Below are 23,291 nucleotides of genomic sequence, written 5' to 3'. Positions count from 1 at the left end.
CCCTCAGAGTTATACAAAAGTAGATACAAGAGGAAGTGAGGGGAAAGGGAAAAATAATACAAGGGGGACAAATGAATGTCAGTAGAGGGGGCAGAGAGAGAAGAGGCGAGGGGAGGGGAGGGGAGGGGGGATAGTAGAGGATAGGAAAGGCAGCAGAACACAACAGACACTAGTATGGCAGTATGTAAATCAATGGATGTGTAACTGATGTGATTCTGCAATCTGTATTTGGGGTAAAAATGGGAGCTCATAACCCACTTGAAACAAAGTGTGAAATATGATATATCAAGAATTATGTAATGTTTTGAACAGCCAACAATAAAAAATTTAAAAAAAAAAACAAAAAACAAATAAATGTATGATTTTATCGTAAACAGCTTTCTATTTAGCCTTCCTTTATAATAGAATTCAGGCATTATATTAAATTTTAAAATCGTATAATGGTCAGTTTTTTTGTTTCAGGATAAGAAAGAGGACATTATAAAATTTTCAATATGAAAAAAAGATATAGTAGAGCTGTGACTTTAGAGTGTCAATTTTCTTGCCACAATGAAACCTGCTTTATGACTTAGTGAGGAAAAAAAAATAAGCCTTATTATTTTCACTTTTGTTATTACTAAGTCCCAGAATCAGACCCAGTAGGGACCTAGTGAAGCATGTCAGTTAATGTGATTCCACCAATCAGATGTTGAAAATGTGTTTAGGTCAGTCAATGAAAACGACTAAGGTCAGAGTTCTTTCTCCAGTGGTAAGAGGAGGATTGGAAGATGTCTTCAACACACATTGCTTTTTGTTCCAATGGACCCTATGGGATTCCCTCAACTCTAACATTGTTATATGCCATGATTGAAATTTCAGTTTGCAGAAAGGACAGATGGCAACCTCAATTATAATTTTATAAAAAGATTAAAATAGACTCACTTCAAACTGTGGAAACCAAAGAAATTAAACCAAAGAGCTTAATTTGTGCAAGGTAGGCCCAAAATAAAAGGCCCCCGTGGGCACAAATTGCCTTCCATACCACTGAAAGCCTCTGTGTTTACAGAGACATAGCAACAAAGAGGTGATCACTGGGTTCCTTCCCACCCCCATAATTTTATAGCACATCACATCCAGCAAATGGCCCCAGTTATCAGCAGCAAAATGACCCAGTAAAGTCCACCACTGATGGATCAAGATTAACTCTCTATTCTGTGAGCAAGAATGTAAACTCAGTATTCTTTGAGTGACTTTAATGCCCAAACCAATAGTTTGAACAACCTGAAGTCATCCACTTGCCATAAAGCAGTTAGCAAGTGAGTAGAAGCAGTGCAGACTTTTCCATAGTTTTTTATATACGTGTCAGTGTTGAAACCTCAAAGAACAAGGGTCAACAGTGAGAGAGAAGTAGCCAGTCAGTGAGTGCACCCTGTTTAATCCTCGGTGCTGTTTTGAAGGTTACCAGAATAGATGCCCACTAGAGTCAACTCTGATGTTTGTTTTTATTCTCATAGGAATGCTTTTTCAACAAAAGCCTTCTTATGCTTTAAAATCTATTATAGACTCAGCTTTATGAGATAGAATCTGCTTCATAGTATAAGTTGAAATTTTCTTTTTTTTTTTCTTACTAGAAATCCATAGAAAAAAAAGTAGCCTCTAGTATTTAACTAGAAATACCTCAATACTAACAAAAGTTTTAAATATTTTATAGTGGTTATGTTACACATATCTAGGTTTTTTGTTATAGAGACCTTATCAAAAGAGATTTCAACTAAATACTCCTGATAATAAAACATTAAAGTCCACTTTTTATGTGGTTGTCCTTCTTTTCTAAAAACGCCAGTGATAGAGATGTATATTCACCATGGATCACAGGGTCATATCCTCTGGGACAGTCTCTACTTCCTTTTCCCTTTCCCATCCTGAAGTTACAGATGACATGTTTCTTTCTCATTGCTCCCTTTGAACTCTTCACTTACCTTTATTATAGCACTTACAACCCTAAATTATAATTGTGTATTTACATGTATTTCATGTCTACTAAATTGTATGTGCCTTGAGAGATTGCCTATGTCTTAATCATACTTGTAGTTCTAGGGTGAGCAGAGCAGAAACTCAGTAAGTAATGAACCATCAAAAAAGCACTAGTATTACTCTCTAGAAAATTGTTAACATGGAAAATTGCCATTTTCTCAAGGAAGACTAAGATTCTCTTCTAGCTGTCATGATGGTTAAAGTAAACAACTCCACAGTTCCAACCATCTAGCACTGCTGAAATTTCTATTTTCCATCCAAACCAAATCCTCCAGTTTCTTGCATTGCTAGAAGAGGATTGGGTGCTTTATATCCAAAGGGATAGGGATTACGAGAGCCTGATGGCATCCATATATCTACTGTAACATTACAACAAAAATGAGAGGAAGATCAGTACTATGTTCTCATACATGTAGGCTCTTTCAATAGCCAAAAATGATCAGAAACAAAATACACTTTAACTTTGGATGTTGCCTTCATTCCTCCAAAATCATTCCTGACCGTATGATTTTGAACAAAAACATTTCAGGGCACTGTTTTGTATCACTCCCTGGATCTTTGCAAAAAAAGTACACTTTAGGGACTTCAACATTGCATCCCATAGTCAATCCCACAACTCAGTACTCTCAGCAAGCAGAGCAGTGTAACACAGAGTCTAAATGGAATGATAAAAAGATAAAAAGATAAAAGGAAAGAATAATTAAGAGATAATTAATGGTTAGGTCCATCACTGGCATTTCTCTAAATTGTTTTTTTTTAAGTGGCAGATAATCAAGACGGCAAAATTTAGAAACTGAAAAGCCAGTCATTTAGAACAGTATTTAGCAAGCCAGATAAGCACATTAACTATGTGTAGCCACTTCTTTAAAATAAAACTAAAGTGTATGCTTTTTAATGGTAAGTTTACAGAATCTAATATTTACAGTTGAAATTGCTGCTAATTTTTAATTGCCCTTGATCACACAGTGGAAGGATACTCTCTAAATTAGTGAAAAGCAACTGTGTGTAAACACTTCATGTTGGCATCCATTAACTTACACTGCAAAAAGATAACTTTTTAGAAATAAAAGATGAATACAAAAGAAACATAAAATTCCTGCTCTCTTCTTACCTAAATTTTCCTCTGTCAGATTCTAGAATTATCCAGTCTGAGCATCTTGTTGAATGCTTTTTATTCTTAAAAAGAAAGAGAAGATAGAAAAGAAAAAGTACTGGCTTAGCGGCGCTCAATGAATTGTTTTCCATCTTTAGGGCATTTTAGATTGTTCAATATTGACATCTGCAAATCCTGTTGACAATATCTTCAAAATATGTCCAGAATCCAACCACTTTCTACCACTAAATTATCTCAATAGACTCCTGACTTTCTCCCTACCTCCTCCTGTGCCCTGCTGCTACCTTATTCTCAAATAACAGCCATCAGATCATATCAATCCTCAACTCAAATCCCCCCAACAGCATTTTCTCTCAGTTGGAGTGAAAGCCAAGTCCTTTCAAAGGCCTGCCACTCTCCTCCTACCTCTCTGTCACCTACCCACCACCTCATCCATTCCTCCAACCACACTGGCTCCTGGATATTCCTGGAAATGCCAGGGACAGCCACTTCTTTGGCCTTTCCAAGATCTGTTTCTCTGGCTAACCCGACTCATTCTTTCACCTCCTTTATTGCTTTGCCTGAATGTCACTTTCTCAGAGATACCTTTCTTGTGGCCCTTTTGAAAAATTTATGTCTAAACCAGCACTCCCCGTCACCTTTCATCATTATTTTTCTCCATAATATTTATCACCTAAAAAAACTAAAATTAGTCATTGCCTTCTTCTTCCATGTAAACTCCACGGGGACAGGCATTTTTAACAATTGTTTTATATACTGCTAAAGCTCTGATGCATAGAAAACTGTCTGGTACTTGGTAAGCAGTAAATATTGGTGGTTAAATATATGAATCTAGAATCAAAATAGCATGGCTTTTCCTATGTATGTGGCCTACTAACTACCATGGGATGATGGTTAATTAGGAAGATTTTGCCTAGACCTTTACAGTTAAGTATATTTCCAGAACTATTTGAGCCTGCCTTTTCATGCTTGTACAAGAATTCTATGGGATGATGTACCAAATAAAACAGGTTGCAATATGTTTTAATGAAGAAAATATTCTTTTTTAGACACTATCTTCCATAGTGTATGTGTGAGCTGGAAGTGAGGGTGGTATAGGTAGGTAAAGGCAAGAACAATGAAGAAGTGGTGGGGTGGGGGTGGGGGAAACAATACGGATGCTAAGCCAGAAGTGAAATCTTCACCAGACCTTGAAGACTTCCAGTTCCCTGTTCTTTACTGAAAATTATTCCCAAGACTACAAATTGAGAAGACTACCAAAATGTTAAACCATGCAATTATCCCAGGATATATGAGGCCACTGAACTTATACACACATATTGACTCTTTTTTTAAAATATAGAAATAATAAATTAAAAGTGAGTCAAAGTTTGTGCAGTTCATTTTAAGAACTACACTATACAAAGTGAATAACACTGCTGTATGGGAATACATACATACATAGCTTATTTGTCACTGGTAGCTGATACATTTCTTCTCATTAAAATTTAATTGAAAATCTTCAATGATATTTAAGCTTTCCCACAAGTGTAAACTACTCTGAGTACAATTCACAATGCATTTAAAACAATTATTCTTTATCATTAAAGTTAATAATATGCACATTAACCTCTTATGTAGTCTAAATCAATATTGTAGTTTAAAAGATATGACCTCTGGACAGCTTTGTCTAAATATTGATTTCATTGTCATTTGTATAAGGTATCAAACAAATTACATGCTGCACTAATATCATTAATGCTGCTCCCGTAGAGCCTCTGACTTTATGGGTTCTTATAACACAGGACATGACATTACAAAAATATTGAGAACATCACAAAACATAATTGCAGAAAGGATGAGATTTGACTGGCAGAGCAAAGTCGCTGTAAATAGATGATAGATAGAATCCTTTACTTTCAGCAAACAGAAAAAATACTGTTCTTAACATGCAGATTGGTTGTTGATGTAAGTTTCAAATGGCAGAATTTTTTTCTGCCTAAGAGGTTCTAATTTACTTATGATTCCATAGATATCTCAGGAGAAAGTAACTCAGCCTTAGATTAAAATGTTGTAATTCTGCAATAATAGCAGTTTTCTCAAAATAAACTTGTTTAGAAATTTAGTTACAAGTTACTAGTCAATCAGATGAGTTGAAAAATATATGCATAAGATTGAAGGAGATGAACATTTCAAATGATCTTTATAGAATTAAATAAAAACTGATTTAGGGATGGACATGCATCACATTCTCTCTCATTATAGTATTATTTTTGTAAAACAAATGCAAATTGAAATTTAAGCTATATAATTTGGTCTTTTTCACTTTTCCAGGTTCTAAATTGCTGTGAATCATTATGATTGCTAACATCATCTAGTACATCTAACTCTATTTTGATGGGTTGTTTTATTTTTAAAATTTTACTTGACTTTTTGTTTACTATAAGACTTTTGGAAAATAAACATGGTCATGAACATGACATTGTAAATGATGGGTGCGATTTATACTAAAAATGTCCACCCCAAATATCTTGTAGGTAAAAGTGACCCATTTTGTGTAGTAGAACTGAACAATGATAGACTGCTAACACATACCGTCTACAAAAATCTCAATCCTGAATGGAACAAAGTCTTCACATTGTAAGTAACCATTACCTTGAGCTCATTTCAGAACTGTATGAAATATACTTCTGTGTGTGTGTGTGTGTGTCTATTATTTGCTAATTCACAACTCAATGTATCTGACCTGTCTTTGCTAACAACTGGAAATTTCATGACTACCTTCCTGAGAATTGAGACCTGGGGAAAGAAGTATGCCATTTTTTGTTTTGTTCTGTTTTCACAGACATCTTTTAAACTGAGTTCTTTATACGACTGTGTTTTTCATATGACTTCACTAAGGGTTTTGCTCTCATCAACAGAATCGCCATACTGCTTCTTCCTTTTATTCTTTCTATTGAAATTCTTCCCAATCACATTGACACCAAGGAGGACAAAGCTCTATTTGTTCCATTGCTGAAATCAGCAAACAATCTGGTCACGAATTCGGCAGATGCTTTAGTTTTGGTTTGTTTCATTTTAGCACAATAAGAATATTAAGTATTGTCCTAGATACCAAAACACCCTTTGAGTTAATTTTCCTTTTGTTTTAAAAAGTTTGGAAATCTCTTCAATCATGCACTGTAAAAGCTGCCGATGTTACACTATATTATTTCCTACGTTTTTTTTTTTAAATTGAGCTTTAGAAATGAACTCTAAACAAAAGAAAACTCTCCAAACAGAAGTACTACATAAAGTTTTCTAACACAGTTTTATTTTGTACATGAAAAAGTGCTAAATTCTTCATTAATTCCTTATAATGCCTTTCCTTAAGAGCCCGTAACTAATCAGCTTTAATTATCTGACCAATTTATTTTTAAGGAATTCCACATTTTTATAAAAGATGAAAGCCTAGTCAGGAGACTTGCACTCCTAAGAAGGTTGTGGAGAGTGTTTTTCTCTGGAATGCATAATTAAATGAATAGGTTTGATTATTATCAAAGCCATTAATTGATTGTGCCTTGATAAAGCCTCTTCTCACATGTGGTTGCAGTTTTTCAGTAATGAATATTCTTTTTTTTCCTCTTAATTCATGTTTTCTAGGCAAACAGTTTGATCCAAGAATAAATGCTATCAACAATTTGCATTTATTTTTCTAGAAACAAGAATATGAAGAACTCACACAGTCATTTGTTAACATATGTTGTCTTTAGAACATAATGGAACATCACTTAATTTCTAAATTCCAGGGTGGTACAATTGCTATAAATGTTACATATTCACCATTCTGCTTTCTGTGTTTGTTCATTTTTTTTTTCCCACTAAGAACATAACAGAAACTGAGTCAACGTTTTGGTGAGAGCTGTAAACAAAAAAGACATGTTCTATTATTATAAAAAATAATAGTTATAAAAAATAAATGGTGACTCTTGCTGATATCAAACCTTATGGTGTTTTATGTGGGGGTTGTGGGAAAATATGATTTATTGTTAAAATGAAAAGAAAAAAATCTAAAAAACAGCAGGTTCACTTATTGATTTTTTTCATTAACTTTATTCTTTGCCCATGCAGATGGGAAATTATTTTTCATTTTTAAAAATTATAACTTGAAATTACAGTGTTCTTCAAAGATTTAGATAATAGAACCATCACTGTAGTCAACTAGGGTGCACTATGGGAAATTCTGTCAGATACCAAGCTGCCCTGTATGTGTATATGCAAATAACACACATAAAAATATACACATACAAAATCAGCTGGAGCTATCTGAAATTTCAAAACCATTTTAGTTCTTGTTTCCCACTAATGAAATCTTTTTTATTTTTTACATATATTTATTATGCAGCAACATTAAAGATATTCATTCCGTTCTTGAAGTGACAGTTTATGATGAAGATCGGGATCGAAGTGCTGACTTTCTGGGCAAAGTTGCTATACCATTGCTGTCTGTAAGTTTTATTCACCTGACACACTGTTCTGTGTTGCTTTTGCTCAAGGAAAAAGAAAAAAAAAAAAACCTCAGCTCTATGTCTGTCATTTCTCAACCAAGGTCTGTAATAAGAACACTAAAAATTTTAACATACTCAATTCACAGCCATGTTGAATCCCATGATAGTTAATTTTTCCTGACAGACTTGATCCTGGTAATGAACAGGTACTTGTCAGAATTGCCACAGTTGTTTTGGGTTCTCTGTCAGTTTCAGCAGCTGGGGGTCAAAGGTCACTGAGGGAGTGTATTCAGTGGAGACCGCGAGACAGACGGCTGTCATGTCCTTTTCCCGCAGATTCAAAATGGTGAACAGAAAGCCTACGTCTTGAAAAACAAGCAGCTGACAGGGCCAACAAAGGGGGTCATCTATCTTGAAATAGATGTGATTTTTAATGCTGTAAGTCTTAACTTTGGCTTTTTTGTACTGCTAAAGAGTTCAGTTTCATGAAAGCTTTTGTTCCTGATTTGTAGAGAATTTCTGTCATTCCTCATTTTCTCTAAACCTTGATGTATCCTGGAGAATACGCTTCTGCCACTGCCTGGCACACCCACACTTTCTGTTATAGTTGGCGACTGCTGCTGTGGTTGTGCTCTGACCGCTGCCTGCCTGCCTAAGAAAAGGAAGTGCATGCATGTGCAACTGTATACATTTATATTTTATGAGCACAGCAGCCAGGACTTTGAAACTTGAAAAATTATTGAAAATTGAACTTCGTGAAAAACTTGTAAACATTTGTAATATATTAATCCATAACAGACACATATGTTGATGTATAGGTGAAAGCCAGCTTACGAACATTAATACCCAAAGAACAGAAGTACATTGAAGAGGAAAACAGACTCTCTAAACAGGTAAAAAGCAAGGAAAGATTAATCCCTCCGGGAAGACCTGATTATATCTGTAAAACATCTAAGTAAATTCAAATAAATTTTGGAGGTATGGAGGGGGGAAGATGATGGAATTTTTGGTCATCTACTTATTGAAAATGGCTCGCTTTTTTCTTTCTTTCTCTCTCTTCCTTCCTTTCTTTAAAAGATCAAACCAGGACAATACCAAACTAATACATTGGATGGGGGTGGTCAGAAAGAACAAGGGATACTGTAGGTGCTGCATATAATGGATATGTAGTCATGTTTTAGCAAAAGAATGATCTTTTCAAACATAACATACAATTTGATTGCTATGGAGTGTACAAATGAGAATGCCAAAAGCTGAGGTTCAAATGTGTGTGCAGACCACCCACAGGTATGATGCAGGTGTGTGTAAAGTGAGCCGAATAAAGCTTTTCCCTCTAATCCAGCGAGGGGGCTCCATCTTTTAAGAGGAACCTTCCTGTTAATTAGATTTTAACTACAATCTTTCAGAACTGAACTTGCATTGCCATTTTTAGCTAAGAAAATAGAAATCCAGGAAATCGCACTTTTCTATCATGAAAGACTTTTAAATTAAGCTCGATACCTATCAATTATAATTTTAAATTTGGTTTGATATAAAGTTTTTAAAAAGTGCTACTAAACTACCCCTTTTAACAAAAATGCTACACCTAATCACAGAGCAAAAAATAAACTGTACTTATTATGGCTTTAAAATTTACTGAGCTTATTAGCACCTTGAAATATTTGATAATTTTCCATGCCATTAGAAACCTGAAATCATTTTATTTTTAATCTAAGAAATCTACCCAAAACAGTGAGATCTTTGGATATTTAAATATAGTGTATGTGCTACAAATGCAATATCTATCTAAACAGGAATTCAGACTACATTTCTCTACATAGATAAAAATAATAAAATATGTTCTTAAAGGAAGGTGAAATAAATAGGGAGACTCTTCGTTTTGCCTAAATGGAATTGCAGTTTTAGCAACGTGTTAAAATTGTTATGCACATACTTGCATCTGTATTTACACACATATACTTTTAGCTGTACAGCCTCAGTGAACTTTACATAGCTACTTCTTTAAAACATCAGAGCAGTACTTAAGTATATTTGGAGTAGCAAAATATTAACCTGCAGACATATGATTGTTCTAACTGTTAAGATACCTGTACGTAATTGTTTGAACCATTATATAGCATGTACACTATTTTTTTTCACTGTTGAAATCATGCTATAGTTTTAAATTTAAATTATATCAACTCTCATATACCATTCAAATTAAAGATTTTATGGCACACTTAATTACTATAATATTTTTCCTGATCTCCAAAAGTATGCAAAATAAGAAATGAGAAAATATAGGTTACATTTAAGGTAGGAGAGAGATTCGTTAGTAGAGAACATGTTAGTAAAAAAGGAAGAAATCTTATTTAAAAGGTGAAAATATTTTGTTTTCTATAATAAGCAATACTTGACAGGTTTTTCTCTAAGATGAAATAAAAACATTCCAAAGTATTCAATTCACTTTGAAATATGTTGAAGTTAAGACATTTAATGAATCTTAAAACCACAATAAGATTTAAGAGCTTAAAAATTAATAATTATTCAGTAAATAGCAATTTTTAAATTTGTTAGAATTTTTTTTTCTTGTGAAAAAAGAAATCCAACCTACATGATAGCATTGTTTTTTCAAATATATTTAGCTAAGAACTTGCTCTTACAGGTCAGTTTTTTCCATTTTCTCCAGAAATACATTTTTCTCTTAAACTTGTGAGCCAAATTGCTTAGTATGTTCTTATGGCTTTATTAACTCCCTGAATCCTTTTTAAGTCATAATAAACTTGAAGAATTTTGCCATTTATTTGATCATTTTTTCATCTTGCAGATTCTAATAATTTTTTCATTTTCCTTACAGCTGCTACTAAGAAACTTTATCAGAACGAAACGCTGTGTCATGGTGCTGGTGAATGCTGCATACTACGTTAATAGTTGCTTTGACTGGGATTCACCCCCAAGGAGTCTAGCTGCTTTTGTGGTATGATCATTCTGTATTACTTACATTGTTATTCATTAAATTCAGTAATCATAGCTGCATGTTTCTGTGGCTATAGTAACAGTTATGTTGATGTGGCCATTTTAAAACTCCTATTTTAAGACTTGACTGGACAGATTTGCCGTGGGCAGGAACCTGATGGATTGTTCAAGGTCTGAGTCCAAGAATACACCCCCCACCCCAGATTTCCGGAACGCAAGACATCTCAGCCAATGTATAATTTTCTCTGTGACAGCTAAAAAGTAAAATTTTGCATGTTGCATAATTCTAAATCCCAATAGGAGAGCCAAGAAAAGTCCTCAATGTGAAAATAATAATAGTTATAATCTTGACCATCCCCAATTTGATTTTATTCATTCTATAGTCTTTTTCTCCCAAATATGAATATCATTGGCAGTAGAATGGTAGTATGTAATGCTTTAATATGTGAATCAATTGGAAGTGGATGTGACCTATTTAAGAGTATTTTATTACTTCTGAGATTTCCATTTTTTAAAAAGTCACAAGTAAGAATTCGATGGATCCAGATAGTCCTCTAACAACGTTCATCTTGTAGCCTTTTTGATTATTTAAAAAGTGCTGATGAGACCAATTGGCAAGGCCAGAAAATCCAAAAAGATAATTTCCTCTATGTTTTAGCTGGGATTTTCTGTTCTCACATTATTTTTGCTTATTCAGGATTTCAGTTTGAAGTTTAAGTGGAGTCTGTCTTTTGAAATCCTTTATTTTATTTTCATGTTTGTTAGAATATAAGTACCTTATGTTTCCTTATAGTTGCCAGTTTTGCAAAATACGACTTTATTATGAGGGCTTACAAGAAAAGCCTCAATTATAGTAACAAATCAACATTTTAGTATTACCATTCAAATGAATGTATGCACATCTGTTTAGTACTTTGAGCTCTGTCCTCCTCTCAGGGCTTCTATGGGACTTTCATTAATGTCTGAGCACATGAACAAAGAGTATGTATGTCCCTTTGTGTTGTAAGTTACCAGAAAGTTAGGCAGCCTGCTTCCCATAGACATGTTGTTGTCTCTTTAAAGAAAGTGACTGTCATCATCATTAAGTTTTAGAGGGGGTGGGGGGACAACAACTCCTTCTCTAAATACTCTTTTAGTAGTCCTCTCACATAATAAAGATATTGGGGTACTGTAAAACAAACTTTGTTCTGATTTTTCACTAGCATTGAGGCACTTTGATGTTAATGAGAAAAAATGATACTGAGTTTCTATGTATATTTTATATCATTACTTCCAGGTTCTATGAGGCCTTATAACAGCAATAAAATTCTACTGGAAAGGTCATGCTGCCATTTTTGATTCACTCCTTCCAAAGTTATTCTCCATAGCTGTTTGTGAAATTTGAACACAGAAAAGTGTATATATTTATATAATTTGTTCAGAAACATTTGTTGTGAACTCTTGAGCTTTGCTCTGTGTTACGTAAGTCTTCATAAACTTGAGGCTTCTAAAGGACACTCTTGTAAAATATATTCAAGATGGCAGCCCTTTTTCACTTTTTTTTTTCTGATTCTGGGGAAAAAAAATAAAATCCAGACACTGAAATTCTGAGAAATTTAGGTACATGAACATAATATGATTTCATTGAAAGGGGGCAAACTTCACTGGGGAAGAACTATAAAAATCTCTCTCTTCTGGTGGTAGGTTTGTAACAGACAGTCCTATGAAACACCAGCTGAATGCAAGAGGCTTACACAAAAAGCAGAGCAGGCATAATAAATGTAGGAAAAGAACCTTGGACACTGAGGGTAAGAAAAAAAAAAGAGGCTATAAACAACAATGTGAAAACACATTAAGAGTATTTTGAGAAGAAACAATAATATTAACAGTTTCATAGGAAAAAAAAGAAGTGCTAAATTACATTCTGTTGAATGTGATTTAAATAACAATGAATAACAAAACCAAGCTTTATTTATTTAGACTTCAACTAGGAGCTCCTTGAGAATGGGAACCCTGTGTTTTTCATCCTGGACTCCAGTATCATCTGCAAAATATCTAGCAGTTACTAAGCTCCCTATATAAATGGTTTACTAAATCAATTGACCAATTAATGAACCAATCAATCAATATGAATATTTTTCTTATGTGGAGAAATTTACTCGCCAGACAGATAAGGGTTTGATTGAATAAGGCTAGTTATTAAATCATGATACATGTAGCTTAATACTGTTGTAGTAATTTTTCTATAGTTTCCATTTGAATTCTAAACTATTCCATAATCCTTTATTAATATAAAACCCCAGATTGAATTCTGATATTAAAAGATTCTTATATAACAAGAGCTGGTATTTATTAAGCACTTACTATGTGCCAAGGAACCACTCTTTACATATTAACACATGAAAATGCCTTCGTGCATTAATGAATTTAATATTCCCCAAAACCTTATGATATCATTAGGTACTTAGATACTATTATTTTCCCAGTATACAGAGGCACAGGAAAGTTAATTACCTTGCCCAAGGCCATACAGTAGATTTTATTTCTTCTCTAAAAGACCCTTTAAAATATATACCTTACAATTTTAATAACATAAAGTTCAAAACTGTTGTAAGATTTTTATTCATCTTATAGATATTAAATGATGTGAGTATTTTAAAAATGAAATGTTTCAAAGATCTCATTACCTAACTGGAGCCTTTTTAGGCCAGTTTATTGAAAAAGAGTGCTTTCCATTAGGAGAAGAGTATGAGCAGCACCCCATTGTTACAAACATACTGTTCCTGTCACGCCCTGTTGATGGATCATGGGTCTATTATTATAATACTGGTTCCTCTTGGCCCAGTTTTTCATAAATGCAGCTGCCTCATGGAGCACATGCATTTGTACCATTATACAGCTTGGTTTTAGGCCCAGATCAAACTTTATAAAAGCAGGTCTTTTTTTTTTCTATTCTGTTTTACTTTCCTTTTCTAATTTACTCTCCAAAAATATAAGTCAAAATAGAAAAACCATCATTTTAGTGTCCCAGTGACAAAGAACATGGAAAGCTCAAGAAATGCAGACTCAGGGCAGCTGCAGTCTGCACAGCACTACCTGTATGCTATGGGGAGGATTCCAAGCCAGCTGATGACAATAGAAACTGAAATTGGTCTGGAAGGGGAGGGAAAAGATAAGCAAATATGTTTCTGGGAATGGCCTTCCTTTGAGCACTATGCAGTGGGTTTTGAATGTTGCTGTGAGTAACGTCTACCTAAGAGCGAACACAGGCGTGTGCGTGTAGGCGCTGCTTGTCTCTGGGAATCATCTATCGTAGACTTGGAAATGCCTCATAAATTGGGCCTAATTTTCATCAGGCTTTTGACCAGACATTTGTGTTTTTGTGGATGTCAGTGGGTGCAAAATGGGAAAAAGAAAAAAGAAAAAGAGTGTACATTCTCTCTTTTCAGTACTGTCATTTCTCACTGTAATGAGCACAAAAATAATTGGACAACTGAGCTATCAGTAAAAGGACACACTTCAGTGTGCGTCAAAGAATTATTTTACAGGACAAACTTTAATCTTTAAATGTGATTGTAGATAATTTGTGGTACCATCTGTCCATTTGGAATTGTTTTAGCCTTTTCTGTCGTTATACAGTAAGTGCCGCTGTGTTTAACATTAACATTTGATATTTTACACATTTAATTTCTGTTCTGCTGTGTGGTCCTTGGGGAATGGAGCGCTAGTGCTACATGAGAGAGACAAAGTATTGATCAGTTAACATTTCAGCTACATTTATGTATGTCGCAAAATTAATGAAAATGCCAGACAAAAATGTCAGAGTGCACAAAAAGGTAGAATTTAAATTTGGTACTTTAATGAAAAGTCTTAAGATGTGCATTATCAAAAATGTCCTCTTGCCTTTAAAGTACAATTCCTAACAGAATAACTAAAGAGAGACACATATTTTACTTAGAGGAACAATGAACATGAATTATGAAGAGATGTCAACTCCTCAATGTACCTTGTGTTCCAAAGCGGCATGTTTGAATGCTTAACTGTTAGTCATAAAATACATTTGTTTCTGTTAGTACCTGTAGGGCTACTGACTTCAACCCTCTGTCCAGACCAGCCTAGGAGGCAGGCTTCCAACTGAGATTCTCCCTCTAGGTTTTTCTTGGTGTGTATATATGTGTGTGTTTGAGAGAGAGAGAGAGAGAGAGAGAGAGAGAGAGAGAGAGAGAGAGAGGTGGGGTGGGGAGACCAAGAATTCCCTCTACAGCAATTCATGGAGGCCACTCTGGTTCATTACTTGTTTCTTTCTGGGTCCTTTTCAAATGGATGGTTTTCGTTTGCTTCCAGAAAATTTGTGCTCACTTTCATTCAATTCCCATTTTAGTAAAGGATCATACTTGGGACAACAGCCATCCTCAGAAAAGCTGGGCCATTATGCAGGAGGAGAGGAAAAACCAGGGATGATGCATGCAAAGAATGACACAAGGCTGCTCTGTGTAACCAAATGATTAAAAAAAAAAAAAAAATGGAGGATGCCCCAGCAAAGGAGGAGGAACTGAGCTTGCAGAGGCAAAGGGAATATAATACAGTGATCTGCAGACAATAGGCACTTAGGGAGGCTTCATTGTGTGCTTCCTGGGTAGAAAGTCTGCTGCTACTAAACAACTTATGGATTTTCCTAAAAGTTATTAAAAACCAAGAAGACGTTTTAAATGGCTTCATGATCAAAGACTAAAAAGGGCTCATTGTTTAAAAAGAAGCATCAGTATAAAAACAATGTCAACATCCACCTGTAAGTCAAGTCTTACTTTATATTACTGAATAATGGAACATAGGATAATTATACTGGTCATATCAAAGATCACTTTATGTTTACAACAGAAATTCCTATTTTGAAAATTTACCAGATATCAGTAATACCACACCAGGAAAATTATGTTTCAGGTCTATGATGATTTTCAAATTATTTTTATGAGTCTTTTGTTGCTACGATTATTCTTTAGAGTTAGCAGAAAAGTTGGAAATGTTCCAGATATAATTTTTATTACTTTGCCCATGATAGAAAATCAGAAGGACCTCGAAAAATTAAAGAAACAAATACTAAAGAAAAATGATCTATGATGGTTCTATCCTTGTACTCACAAATTTTTCTAAAGCTATAAATTTTAACTTCCAAGCCCTTTTGCCCACCTTTTAGCATTTATGCCATTATTTAGTAAACAATAGTTAATTTAATTTATATAAGTTTTAAACAATGATAAACATTTCTTTCTCAAACGAACAAGAAAGGAAAAAACCTGCAACATCTCATTGATTTAGAAGATCACATATAACCAAAGTTACCTAAAATTACTTTGTAGAGTCAAAAGTGTTGACACATTGAAGTGTCTAGCAGTACCATTTTCAGTAAATAGATTATATGCACAATTCAGATGGACATTCTGGCATATCAAGTTGATACCCAGAATATACATTTTTCCCAAAATTCATCTCAATTCCAGGGAAGAATTTTTTCAAACAGTGTCCTAAATTACATGACGAGTTATAAATTAGGTTTCCGTAAGCACTGCTTTTCACAAAACATTGCATATAAATTCTTTCAATTACACAAAATCTCCCCTGAAAAGACCATAATTTAGAAGTGAGTTGAGTCTTAAGGCTGATCACTATTAGCTAAAGTCAATTCTGAATCATAGGAAATATACCTAACCAGGTAATAATGTAACAAAACATTTCTTGATCCTTCCTGAGAAGTGATGCTGCAGTTCACTTTGCATTCCTACTTACATGAATAATTTTTCTTTTGTTTTTGTATTTGTTAGATATACGATGCAGCACTTCTGCAAATCATCCTTCTCTTTAAATGATGCCAACGCCCTTTTTGGTTTATTTTAATAGATGTCATCAAAAGGGCTTTCTGATATTTGGAGGGAGATAGTCACATATGCCAGAGAATCTGATACTTTCTGAAAATCTTGTTCATCCTAAATTTTATTCTGTATTAATCCCAGTAGCAGATCAAACATGATTTCTGTGATCTCTGCTCTACCTCCTTTGTCCTCTATATGGGAAGTCATAGGATGCTAAAATCTGTAAAAGTTTTCTTTTGTGGGTGATTTGGAGAAAATAAAACTGATCACTTTTTCCAAGTATAAACATGGTTGTGCTATATTATAATCAAACATAAACCACAAATATTATAATCATAACCATATGTGTCAGTCAAATTTTTGTTGCTGTGAAAAAACACCTGAGGGAAAGAACTTAATGGAGGAAAGATTTATTTTGGCTCACAGTTTCAGAAATGTCAGTCCATAGTCAATTGGCTCTATTGTTTCTGGGCCTGTGGTGAGGCAGAACATTACGGTGGGGAGAATATGACAAAGTTACCCACGTCATGGTGACCCAGAAGCAAAAGAGAGGAAGGGGCCAGGGACAAAATATAACCTTCAAGGACATACACCAGAGGGCCTACATTATCCAACCAGGACCCATCTCCTAAATTTCCACCACCTTCCGATAGCCCATTCGATTATGAACCCATAAATGTTTAATCCATTGATGAGGTTAGAGCCCTCATAATACAATCATCTTTCAAAGGCCCCACCTCTGAACACTCCTGCCTGTAGACTTCGACATATGATCTTTTAGGGGACATTTTAGATCCAAACCATAACACTATGTTTCCATATTGAATCCAAGAATTTTCCTTCTCATGACCCTTATTGGTACATGCAATGAAGGTTCAGGTGGTGGAGTACACAAAGCCTCAGTGTAGTCTTTTTCTGTTTGTATGGGTGTTGCCTTTAAACTACCTCTTTGCATTACTTATCAGGTAGTTGCAATCCCCAAACCTTCATAAGATGCTATAAATATGTTGTGTGCTCCACATTTTCCAACTGAGTTTGCTAAGGATTAAAAATCATGAAATGAATCAAAGATGTCTGATTCTCTCTCCCCATTTCCTAAGCTTATATTCTTGTCCTCTGAAGGATTTTTCTATTTTCTAACTTTGATTTAAATTGTATAGGACACATTTATTGAACAAAATGGCCAACTATTTTCATTTCAGTATATCATTATATAGTGAATTTTGCAAAGGAAACCATTTAAAAGAATGAGATAATTATATAATTTATTCTAGTAAAATTTGATAAAGAGGACTAACTCTTCTGAATGTTTATAAATTATAACAGAGAAGCAGTCATTAATATACTTTATTCATTCGATTCATTCTCCATGTAATTTCATGCACTTTTGTATCAGATAAATATTAAGAAATAGGAATAGAATGCTTTCTATCATTTCATTTTTCTATTTTTGGATAGTTGTAAATATAACCTTTGAATTGTGAATATATTTGAGTTAATTTACCAAGTCAGAGACTAACTTGAAATGTTATTAATCTAGTTATTCCTTTTTCTCTCTGCCTATTTCCTTGCAATCATTTTACCATGTTTGAACATTATATTAAGAGCTGGGGATATATAGTAGTCTGTCTTTGCCAAAGGTAGGTCTGTGAGTAATGACTCTGTTGCATCTGCTACTTTTTTTGTGATGACAGAAATCCAACAATCAACAAGTGGTAACAGTAAAGATGATAGTGACTGGCTTATAGTGAAATAATGCAGAGAAAATCAGAGAACAGCTAAGAAGCAAAGAAAGATGGAAAGCATTCAAAGTGTTAATGTATATTTGGATAAAAACAAAAGTCACCCCTGGCTTTAAGGGAATAAATAAACAGATTTTCATGACAAAACTTTTATTTAATCTTAAGTCAGATTCCTCGACTTTTTTTTTTGTATTCTGCTACAGAAGAATTTTTCATTTAGTTTAATGAAAGAAATTAAATACTAAGGGAATAAGATTTTGTCAGAGAGTACTGAGTTTTGGGGGGCAGTCATAAGTAATTCTGGCAGCCCCCACCAAGAACTAATTTTCATCCCCTGGGGTGTCATATTGCCCCTACTGAGAATGCATACTCTACATATTAGGGTTTAATGTAAGTTTAACTGTGTTTAATTTCCTACTCTTGGTGATAATGTATAATTTGGAATTTCTATCATTTGTATATGATGCAAACCAGTCGAGAGAAAGAGAATTTGTGATTGCTATAAGAAATCATTGACTACGTTGGAGTCCACCATTTCAAGGAAAGAATTTTAGTTTCCTAAAGATGGAAGAATTTGATTTTCCCCCTTATGCAAACCACATAAGGATTTTCTCCTATACCCCAATCCAAAATGGAGAAGTGGGCTGAAGCTGAATTCTGGACTAAGTAATATAACATCTCAATATTAGTGTTTTATACATACATTGTACTGTTTTTATGAGTAACTGCTAATTTTTTATTCTTAAATAAATATAATATGTCAAAGTTATAAAAGCATACTTCATTAAGCTTGATTACCTATTAAATCTCCATTGGAAGGGCAGGAAAAGAAAAGGTTATGTAATAGGAAAACCATTTAAAACAGTTCAAATATGTGTTCTATAGTCTGTTCTGCATATAAAGTTTTTCAGCTCACCACTGGGATAAAAAAAAAACACTTTACTATTGCAATTTATCAACAATATGTAAATATGTGATTTTCTATCCCACATTGCTATATATAAATAATTCTGTGTTTTCTATTTTCCATAGATAACATTCTATACAGTTCCTGCAAGCAAATTTTGTACATGTTTTAAACAGAAATCTTTCATCAAGATTTTTTTTTTCAATGGTACTGGGGATTGAACCCAGGGGTGCTCTATCACTTCAGCTACATTCCCAGCCACTACCCCCACCCCGCCTTTTTAAAATTGAAGTCAGGGTCTTGCTAAATTGCCCAGGCTGGCCTCAAACTTGCAATCCTCCTGCCTCAGCCTCTTGAGTTGCTGGGATTACAGGTGTGCACCACTGAGCCCAGCTTCATTCAGTTTTGTCATAAAGCGGTGAATTAAATAGTTTCCCTTCGTCAATCAGAGAAATCATTTAGATTAAATTTAAAATCATAGATCACCAAATATTACTGTAGTACATTAATTATCCACAAATTAGTATACTGAATTTGTATAGAAAGTTGTTATATTTTGAAGTGATATTAGTAAAGTGATGGCAGAGAAAAATTACATATTATTCAGATGGCTGAGTTCACTTTTTCTAGGTAGGTAGTGATATTGAAAAGTTTTGAGAGTCAGTGTGTATCTGATTTTTATTTAAATTCCTTTACATAGTTTGGTTCTCCTATTGGAACAGCCTATTGCATACCTTAGCCAGAGGCTGATATTTACAAGACAGACTTTTAACCTGGATTCTACTAACCTGACTGAATGTGCACTGTTTCCTACATTTTTAAGATTCTCAGAGTTTGTGCCTCTTACCACCACTTTATTTCTAAGTCCCATATCTGGGCTGGCTAGTGTACATAAAATGTAACATTTTTCAGACAATCTACTTACATCCAAACAAGATGGAAAGGTCTGTTTTGGAAGACAGTTGCATGAACCTTGGAACACACTTCTTTATGGGGACACCATGGATAATAGCATTGAACCACTCACCAGTCCTAGGGATCCCTTCATAGAGTCCTAGCTTGGAAATGGAAGCATCCTATGGAGGAAGAAAAGTCAGTGGGATTATGGCTGGGTGCTCAGGATGCCAGGAACACATCTGTCCAAATTCTAAGGGCAAAGTCCAGGGCTTTAAAAAGTAAAAGTCGTAAGGGATATGAACAATGCATATGAAGTCATAGAATGTTACAGCTGGAAGGGAGCTTAGAGATTATTTTACAGGACAGAACAAGTACAAAGAGGTAAAGTAAATGACTGACCAAGACAATAACTCTCCTCCCCCAGTTGCTAGTAATAGAAGTTTCAAGGACAGCAGCAGTGAGAAGAAGGGTGACGTTTGTAAGTTGAATTGTCCTCAATTAAGGAAAAGCAGATGTTTGACATTGTGCTGTAGAATTCTCAGGGTGTAAAGTTGAACTTGTGAGGCTTTGTGTTTCCTGTTAAGGAACACGCTGATGTGGGAAGGCTGGAATTGCCTACTTGATATAGTAAATTAATGCCCACTCTGCTTAGTCTTATTTCTGCAGTTTAAGTAATAAGTATATACCTTATATTTTGATCATCTTTTCTATTAGTTGCAATCACATTCCAAAAATACCATGCAGAGATGTGTGTATAATAGTAAAAAAAAAAAAAAAAAAAAACTCTTAATTAGAGCTCACTGTGTGTTTGAGTAAGGTACATTTTAGATTATATATATAACATATGTATATATTATATAATTTTGCCTGTAAGTAGTAAAAATGACTTTTTTCCCAAAAGCAAATGTCAATTCATTAAGAATATATTTCCCAGGTTTCAAACATATTTTTACTGAGTTGTTTAAGTAGCTTAAACTCTATTGATCCACTTTGATTTAATGGTAGCTAAAATGACTTTTACATGGCATAAATTTCCATTAGACTAAATAAATGCCCGGGGAAAGTATATGTATTTTAATCATTTAGAAAAACTGGTGACCCAACTTCATTGTACTTCTGTCTTCCTAAATTTTCTTTTTTTATTAATTTTTATTTGTTTTAATTAGTTATACATGACAGTACTTCGATATATCATACATGAATGGGATATAATTTCTCATTTTTCTGAGTGTACATGTTGTAGAATCTATATTTTCTTTAAAATTATATACATCCAAATTATTCCAGCATAAAATTAAACAACATGATGCAATAGTATATTATTTTATGAAGTAGTGCAGTATTGAAACAACAATTAGGGCATACTTTTAGATACTATTTGAATTTGTAGGGTGTTGCCCACTTTGTTATATCGACTTTGGGAGGTATAGTTATAAACTTGGTGTGCCAATTTATTGCTATTGGAGTTATTGGAGTGAAGAAAGCTAAATTAAATCATCTGAATGAAATTCTGTGAAGCAGGAGAGAGCCTGTGGATAATTTAGATTTGAATAACATGATCACAACAACATAGAGTTTTGTTTTTTTTCCTGAAAGCTATAGTCTTTCAAGAATTTTATCAAAATGATGTAAATTTAATGTAAAGTTATTGATGAAAAAAGTATTCTCTACTGGACCTAAGAGCAGGAGATAACAGAAAATGTCCCACCAGTGTTTGTCACAGATTGATGGCTTTTCCTACAAAAATATAGCTGCAAAATATTTAGTAGTAATCCCTAAGTTCTATTTCTAATTGACTAGACTGTTTAACCTAAGTTTAAGGAACTAGGAAATAAAATAGATTGTAAACTGAAAAATGCCATTTGTCAGTATTTTTAATCCATTACCAGAGCCAGTGACAGGAAATAAATTCAGGCTGTTCTGCTTGAGATGCATTTCAACTGCCATTAACAGATCTTCCCCCATTTTCATGCACACTCAGTAAAGCTGTGTGGAATGACTGACTCAGAGGACTTCAGCGGCAAAACTTGAAGTTAAAGCTGTAATATCCTAAGAGAAACCCCCAACAGTAGTATCAGATGAAGCTGAGAATAAATGTAGTATATCAGGCATCATAAAAGGGTGAATGGGGGATACATTTATGCCTTCCTCTATCTACTATGAGATTCGTACAGAAGATTCACACTCATTATTCTCGTCATCTTAATGAGATCAGTGTGGGAACATTTCTCTCTCCTCTCTTGACTGTCAGAAAGGGGGCACTCCATTATTTCTCCTTCCTCTCTTTGCTTCCTGTATATATTTCCTGGCAGTCCAGAAAAATTAACCAGTAACAGCAGGCAGCTTCAGAGCATTGCATAAAAATGTTTAAGAACTTTAGGTGAGACCAACAACTTTAGTCAGTGTCTGTCTGTCTGTCCCTCCCTCTCCCCCCCTCTCTCTTGCCTTCACTCTATCTCAGGTATGCTTTTATTTTCTTTCAGACTTTTATCATCTGCTGTAATCCCTCACGGGGTTCCCTAGAAAAGAAGGAGATTTTTCCATGGGAAGGAAAATAGGGTCCCTGAGTATAACCTCGAATTGCCATCCTCCTTCTTGTTGAGTCTATTACACCAATTAATTTTGGACATAGCATCTCTAAACCAAATCTGAATGCAATTGATTCATGTATCCAAGCCAGATATATTCAGCCTTGAACTTAAGAGGTAAAATGGGCAAGGGATCAACTACCAATGCATCTTATCTTCAAATACATTTTCAAATCTGTCAAGAAACAGTCACTGTTTTTAATTAAAGTTTCTAGGAGCCATTTTTTTAAATGTTTTTAGATCATAAACTCCATTAATCCTGAAGGAAAATAGCCAGAAATTATGGAAAAATTTATGTGATCTATATCCATTGATTATTAATTTATGCTATAACCATACTGATCTTGGCACTGCTCTCCTTTAGAGAAACTTGTATGTTAGAGGATTCCTTTTAACATGATTGAGGAATTTTAAAGTAGGCATTTTTAATATTTGCTGCCCTCTTAATTATTACTTGTTTAATACACTCCTGTTAGCACAGGGATTATGAGTTAATAAAAATGTCATAGTATTAGTGTATAAAACACTATATAATTTTCCCCAGGTAATGATTAATGGCATACAGCTATATTAACTATACTCTTAGTGCATAGTCCCTAAATGCATTTGATTCTTATCTTTTAGAAAGTAATTTCATACTGAAATTCAGTAAGGAAATATTTAAGGGACTTAGATAATCTATTTAATGCAAACTTCTTAGGTTCATGAATTATTTTTCCAATGATTTATATTACATTGCTATGTAAAATATCAATTCTATTTT

General features: G+C 34.1%; 1 protein-coding gene across 18 annotated transcripts in view; it reads left to right on the top strand.

Annotated features, from left to right (window-relative positions):
- The window catches only part of Mctp1 (multiple C2 and transmembrane domain containing 1), a 367,854-nt gene that overhangs the window by 203,858 nt on the left and 140,705 nt on the right, over nt 1–23,291 (top strand). For 15 of the 18 annotated variants that reach the window (XM_015483699.2, XM_048811432.1, XM_048811442.1 and 12 more), the window contains 5 exons: nt 5,644–5,746; nt 7,491–7,593; nt 7,930–8,031; nt 8,412–8,486; nt 10,430–10,549. In XM_015483699.2, coding sequence (XP_015339185.1) covers nt 5,644–5,746; nt 7,491–7,593; nt 7,930–8,031; nt 8,412–8,486; nt 10,430–10,549 — 503 coding nt within the window. Of the gene's footprint in view, nt 1–5,643; nt 5,747–7,490; nt 7,594–7,929; nt 8,032–8,411; nt 8,487–10,429; nt 10,556–23,291 lie in introns of those variants that run through there. The other 3 variants (XM_048811444.1, XM_048811435.1, XM_048811448.1) reach the window with 2 other exon arrangements.

This window comes from Marmota marmota, unplaced genomic scaffold (genome assembly GCF_001458135.2).
Source record: "Marmota marmota marmota unplaced genomic scaffold, marMar, whole genome shotgun sequence".
Lineage (NCBI taxonomy): Eukaryota > Metazoa > Chordata > Mammalia > Rodentia > Sciuridae > Marmota > Marmota marmota.
Note: the sequence above shows the minus strand (reverse complement) of the source record. Positions and strands in the feature narration are given on the sequence as shown.